The 6,976-nt window shown below is 39.9% G+C and overlaps 1 protein-coding gene across 1 annotated transcript; it reads right to left on the bottom strand.

Moving 5' to 3' along the window:
• Positions 1-4,764: 4,764 nt before the first annotated feature.
• LOC308118684 (olfactory receptor 1D2-like) lies at positions 4,765-6,276 on the bottom strand (the record flags this gene model as incomplete). Its single annotated transcript, XM_080478194.1, has 2 exons — positions 4,765-4,797; positions 5,350-6,276. 2 exons carry the CDS (start codon positions 6,274-6,276, stop codon positions 4,765-4,767), a joined length of 960 nt encoding a protein of 319 aa, XP_080334320.1.
• Between the last annotated feature and the right edge of the window lie 700 nt (positions 6,277-6,976).

Raw genomic sequence — 6,976 nt, 5'->3', positions numbered from 1 at the left:
CACACCAGGTTAACTCTGGGCTAAAATGACAAAAATATCTAAAACCACCATAAATGGCCAAAAATGCTAAACCAGCTGAAAACACAAGAAACTGCTAAGATCAGGTCCAATATTGCAAAACTTACTGAATGCAAACATTTGTATGTACAAGAATATATACATGAAAGGGTTTGAGCTGTGTCAGCCTCATTTCAAATGGAAAAGTATCTGATCTGGTGGCTTGGGACAAAAACGGCTCTTTTGGTCATAAATGTTGCAGACCGCTGTTCTAACCCGTCGACAATGAAATGAAAGTGATACGTTTCTGTGAGGCCCTCAAATTTACTGACAGGTTTATTAAGTGGGGCCTTAGTGTGGCGCTGTGGTTAACCTCGCTGCTTTAATAGCCGTGGTTCGAGTCCCGTTGCGTGGAGTTTGCATCCTCTCCAGGTTTTCGCGGGTTTTTTTAGGTTCATTGGTCTCTCCAATAGCCCCCAGGTCCAAATGTGATCGTCTATCTCTGTGTTTGCTCTGTGATGGACTGGTGACCTGTCCAGGTGTAACTTGTCTTTCACCCTGTTACGACCCACAGTGCGCGACCCAGGAAGTGGAGATGAAAATGAATGAGCGAACCTCGTGAGCGTGAAGCTAAGCCTATTTAGAGGCGGAGCGGAAACAATTAAGAAAATAACCCAGCATAGGTCCAGCATACCGTGATCCTAAGTCGGACGAATGGATGGGTTTATTTAGAGTTGTATATGGTCATGTTAAAAATGGCTGTTTTCAACATAGATATTATAATCTGTTGTTCCTTCACAACCTGCTGTCCTCTAATTGAACAAATTTACAGATATGCGGTAGTAGTGTAGTAAGCTTTTACTGTTTCTTGCTTTTTCTTTCGATAAAAAATTCATGCTTAAACTTTCAACAAGGATTTATGCCCTTTTCTTTTTTAGCTTTTGAGCATGAAAATATATATTTACACTTGTAAACTTCTAATATCTACAGAGAACGTGAGACTTTGTCAACAAGTATCCAACATCAGTGGACTTCCCCCAGTGCAGGGCAAGTTTGTACATAGTGACGCCCAGGTGGAGAGCGCCGCTCCCCGAGCGTCAACCTCCACTCCAAATTGATGTCCTGGGAATATGGCGTTATAGTGGACTAATGACCCTGAGGCTTAATCATCATGTTTGTATTGTATTGGGATGGGGGTTGCGTCAGCTAAATGGAGGGAGGGGGGGGGGGGGGGGGGGGTCCAGAAAGCAGGTTACGCAAAATCCTGGAGTATGTTAACCCTGAAATGAGGGAAACTCTGAGTTATCCATTCCAGAAAGAGAGCTGAATTAAACTCTGAGTAAGTCAGCACGGTAACAGGCTATGTGAACATAATCTGCTCTCTGGCAGGTTTAGTAGAAGAAACCCTGAGTTTCAACCTGTCTCTTCCCACCTGAAGCGCACTGCCAGAAACGGATTGTCCGTTATTTCCAAACCTGGTCGAGATTGAGGTAGAAATAATTTGAGCTAACTCACGTCGTGAGAGAATCTTCCAGACCAGATGAGGTTTTTTTTCTTTTGCACTGTATTAATCCCCGGTGGGGGAAATGCCTTCCCAAATTGACCCGCCGGTAGCAGCCACACAGGGCAGCGCTGGTAGGGGTCGAAGGTCTTACTCGGGGGTTGGGGGAGGGGTCAATTAATAGGTTGCATAGAAAATGTGCAAATGAATATTGATAATAAAATATAAGCGTGTGTCAGATATAAATACAACAAAGAATGAAGGTCAAAGGTTACAATATGTATCAGCAGGTGCAGGAGGCCAGGCAGTGATCAGCACAGAGTTTCTGGCTAAACCGGTGGTCATTTTGATGTTGAGACGGCGGGGGGTGTTGTCGGCAGCTGCTGAAAGTAACTAAAAGGTTACTTGTAATCTAACTTAGTTATTTTTAAATACAAGTAATCAGTAAAGTAACTAAGTTGCTTCTAAAAGGAGTAATTAGTAATCATATCACTTTTTCAAGGTAACTGAGGCAACACTGGTTAGCACACTCTCTATGGCTCCTCTGGAGAAGGTGGTGAGGCTGATGAGCTCAGATGAGCTCTCTTCAGACGCCGCAGGAAGTTCAGGCGCTGATGAGTCTTCTTGGCGATGGAGGAGGTGTGGAGAGACCAGGTGAGGGGGTGGGACAGAGGTGATGTGATCCTTAAGCAGCCCTTCGAAGCATTTCATGAGTTTTGATGTTAATGCTGCAGGGCGATAGTCATTCATGGTTGTGACTGTTTTTTGGCACTGGGATGAGGCGATGGAGCGCTCTCAGTGTCCATTCGCATGTCCCTCCCACCTCCTCACTGGTAAATAGTTCCTTCTACTCATACGCCCGTGTTCAAACATGGCTGACCCGTAGTGGTATGACTCGCGTTCCGTATTCTAGTTGTATCGTCCATATCAGTAGTTTTATAGCTGACTCATCCCTGATAACACTCGATGCGTCATCAGTCCATACTGATTTTGTTCACGTATATAGCGTATTGTTCTCTGCACACATGCCTGCGTGCTTTCATAACTAATAGCAAGCGGCAGTGCCCTCCCATGGCCCGGCATAGTAACTACATCATTGTCAGTGTGTCTGCTGCTGCAGTGTAAACGCACCCCCCCACCCCCACCCCCTTTTAAAAAAAAAAAAACAGATTAGTGTTGTCACATGAAATGTGTAAACGGGGCCCAAGTGTCACACACATTCAAAAACAGACAAATCTAGTTATCTTTTCATACCAATTTAAACATGTGTAGCGTTTCCGTCCAATAACCAAATCTAATCAGCTCGGAGAGCTAGTCCTTCATTTTCACACATCCTCAATGTTATTTTTTCAGTGAAATTGAACTGAATTCATTCGGTCAGTCCAGTTATCAGTGGACTTCTCAAATCTTTACACCACAAGGCATTGCAGCTGTTAATTTCTTTGGCAACGGTCAGTGTAACGAACAGCCAGTCAGTTAACCACGTGATCACGCGCAGCACTTTACAACCAGCACTTCAGATGTCAACAAAGCACTATAACAGATACAGCACTTTACGAATAATGCTACATTTTGCACAAATAAAGAGATTGCACATGATTGTCGTTTCAAAAGTATTTATTGGAAACTTTTGTTGTTGCCGTAGGTCTGGTCAGGGAGCATCACCAGTCAGACATCTGTGGAGGCAACATGACTGATGATTAATTGATTGAGTGTAGTGTAATATACGTGATATGGCAGTGGCAGTAGAGGATTTTAACTTAGTTTTAACAAAGCTAATGTTCTTGATATCACCTCTGGAGTTTTAATGGTTCAATCCAGTAAACTGGACTGTATTTAAGGCACCTGTTAACATCATTCTCATTTCTCCTGCTGGAGAAGCCACACTCCTGTGTCCTCCGATGCACTTTACTGCACTTCGCACTTTTTGTTGTTTTGCACTTTTGAAAATAAAAGATAAATTAAAAGAAACGTGGCCCACCCAACAAGCTGAGTCAGTCATGTACTTTTTGCTACTCACTGATCCAACCGCTCTCAGGCCAGTCTGGGAAAGCAAGGCTAACAGTCAGACTGAAGTATCTTGTAAGACACAGACATGCATTATGGATAGTGCTGTCAATCCATTTAAAAAAATTTTGCACATCAATTGCACAATTTTCTGTAATGAATTGTTTGTAATGGATTCAGGGAAAACCACATAATTAATGTTGACTGAACACACATAGATGATAATTAAATTCAAAGACTATTTTTATAACGTGCTTTTAGATTTGTGTGAATGCTGATTCTCTCCAATATTAGCAAAATAATAAAAACATAAAATTAATTAATTGATAATCATCTAGCATATGTCTGGGTTTTGGTGGAGTGCAGGTCCACCACTTTGAGAATTTAAATATTTCTAGAAACAAAGTTGTGAACTTATTACATGAACAAATAGGCAATAATATACAGACACACACACACACACACACACACACAAGATAGATGGCATGCACACTTGCGCACGCACACACACGCACAGTATACAGGAGAGCCAGAGAAAGAGAGAAAGAGGAGAAATTAATATTTTACCTTTTCCTCCAGTGTCAGCACTTTGGTGGCTGCTGGTCAGCCAACATGGCAACCTGCTGTTTTGCTGCAGAATTACTTCCGTGGTCGTTTAATTTGGCTTTACAAAGTAAAGCCAGTAACTTACAATTTCTCAATCAGCGGTCAGGGAACTTTTTAAAGTCAAACTTTCTTCTTTAATATTATTCCACCTGGATTTGTGCTGCTCTGTTGTCATGACGCTGCACATGCTGCTACTCCGGTAAGGGAGTCAAATAAATAAATGAAAACCGGGAGTAAATAAAATTGCGTTAATTAGGTTAAAACAATTTTTACAAGTTAAACGTTTAAAATCAATTAATTAAATGAACGCATTATTTTTGACAGCACTCATTATGAATAAAGAAAATTTGATGATAAAATAAAGGATTACATGCAAGAAGATGCTGTACAACATAACGCACAAGTCATTTGACCCTGTGACATGTAGATATTCAGATATGATCCCCAAAAGATTTTGAGTTTGAATTCATGAATACTTCTAATTCATTATATTGTAAAATTAGTCGTAATGACTGGTGATTTTGATGATCATAAGTATGGAAATGTAAGCTTGAGTAATGTTGAAATCCGTGATGTTAAATGAAACAACATTGCAGGAAAACATCAGTTTTAATCAGTGTTGGACTTCATAGCCACACAAGAAGTTGCAGCGTTCAGACCTGATTCAACCTGGTGCAGCCCATCGTCTGGTGAGACAGGAGGAGGCCGACGTGAACGTGTTTCCATGAAATTTGAAATGAACTAATATTTTTGATAAAAAAAAGTTCAAATGTCTCCGTTTCAACTTCTGATGCATTGTTTCTCTATAAGTACTAAAATTCACATCATGCATTGAACATAGACAAAAAGAGCTTCATTGTATTTATACGTCAACATATTAGTGAAAGTAGCTCAGTCTTCATAACAGTTGATGAATTATGTTTCCCCATTAAAATGTTCAAACTTACCCATCAAAAAAAAAAAAGATCACATTTATGATGATGTTCTTACAATGACGTTCAATAAATAAAATCATAAACAGTGCAATGCAATAAAACTGCAAAGTCTACATCAAGTTGGTCCCTTATTTTTCATGTGATGAAGTGGATTTCAGTCATAACATTCACATATATCCATTTAGACTTTATTGATATTCAGTTTTTCCTTGTGTGGACAGTTTTGCTCCATCTTATTTTTCTGTCGTTCGGTGATATTAGATTATCATCTGCACAATTACATAATCTGCATTTCAAAGTAACTTGCTGGTGTGTTATCTGAATCAAATATATCATTCGGTTTCGAATTTTAGTCAGGATCAGTCCATAAATAACAGGGTTCAGAATAGGTGGAAAAACGATAAACTGAATGGCCATGAAGTTCTTTAAATCCTGCGTCATGGATCCTGATCCATACCTTGAGTACATTACATCAAAAAGCAGAGCAGTTGTGACATTAAACAGACAAAATAAATGTGGCATACATGTCTGCATAAACTTCCTTCTGCCTTCTTTGGAGTTTAAAGCCGCCTTTACAAGCTGAGTATACGACAGTGCAATGAGGAGAAAGTGACATATATAAAAGGAAATAACAACCAATCCAAATATATCATTTGCTGTTGTTGAACCACACGCAAGTTTAACAATCGACCAGTTCTCACAGTAAAGTTTGTCTATTCTGGAGCCACATAGTTTAAGTCTTGAAGTTAAGAAATTGACTGTAGCTTCATTGCTTACGGGGATGATCCAGCACAGAATAAGCAACAGGGTGGTGTTCCTCACAGACATCACAGAGTGATACTCCAGGGGTCGACATATGGCCACATATCTATCAAAGGCCATCGCCACTAATATGGAGTAGTCCACCTTCACATTGGAATAAAGAACAAAAACTTGGAAAAGGCATCCCACGTATGAAATCACCTGGACATCAGACAGCAGATCAAAGGCAAATTTAGGGTAAAATCCTGCAGCTCCATAAAGTCCATTAATACACAAAAAACACAAGAATATATACATGGGTTCATGGAGGTTTCGATCCATTATTATGGTCAAAATGAGAGACAAATTCACAAACACAATAAGGAAATAACATAGTAAAGTCAGAGAGAAAAGTACAGCTTTGTAGTTGACTGTTGTACTGAAGCCAGACAGTGTAAAATACAGAACGGTACCAGATACGTTATTCATCCTGCTGGCTCGTCGTTCAAACACAGAGTCATGAAAGTCATTCAAGCATGAGTTGGATAGTTTGATCTAAGCTCACTGGGAGAAGTGAGGAAAGGTTGACTTTTGCAGACTTAATCTTCTCTGATGCTGTACCATTGGCTGACAGTTCAGATGCTTTACATATTCAATAGTTCACCTTGTGACGCCCCTTGTCAACCAAACAAATGAAAGAAAAGTAAATATAATGAAAGTTAATGATCCTGATTTCAGCTCCTCAATGTAAAGTATGACTACAATCATGGGGAATAAATGAGTGAAATTACTCTGTTGGTTTTAGGAGCTCAAGAATAATAGAAATAAACTACTCTGTAGTCGAGTGTTGCACTGAAGCCAAACAGTGAAAAGTACAGAACTGCATCAGATACATCATTCATCCTGCTGAGTCATCGTAGAAACACAGAACTATAAACATCATTCTATCATATGTTCACATAATAAAAACAAATTTTGCACACAAAGCTTTTTTTTTTTTCACGAGAACTAGATTGGCTATGTCGTCATTCATGTTACAGTGAAGAAATTCTTTTTGACAAACGTTGTCTGGAGCTGAACAGGCAGAGATGCCAACATGTGCCCCCCCAGCTGCTGGTATCACACGTCACAGAATTTGTACATGTGTCGGTCTCATGAAAACTCATTTACACACCAAACTTGCTACGTT

The sequence above is a fragment of the Lipophrys pholis genome (assembly GCF_963383615.2).
Source record: "Lipophrys pholis genome assembly, chromosome: 13".
In the NCBI taxonomy this organism is placed as follows: domain Eukaryota; kingdom Metazoa; phylum Chordata; class Actinopteri; order Blenniiformes; family Blenniidae; genus Lipophrys; species Lipophrys pholis.
Note: the sequence above shows the minus strand (reverse complement) of the source record. Positions and strands in the feature narration are given on the sequence as shown.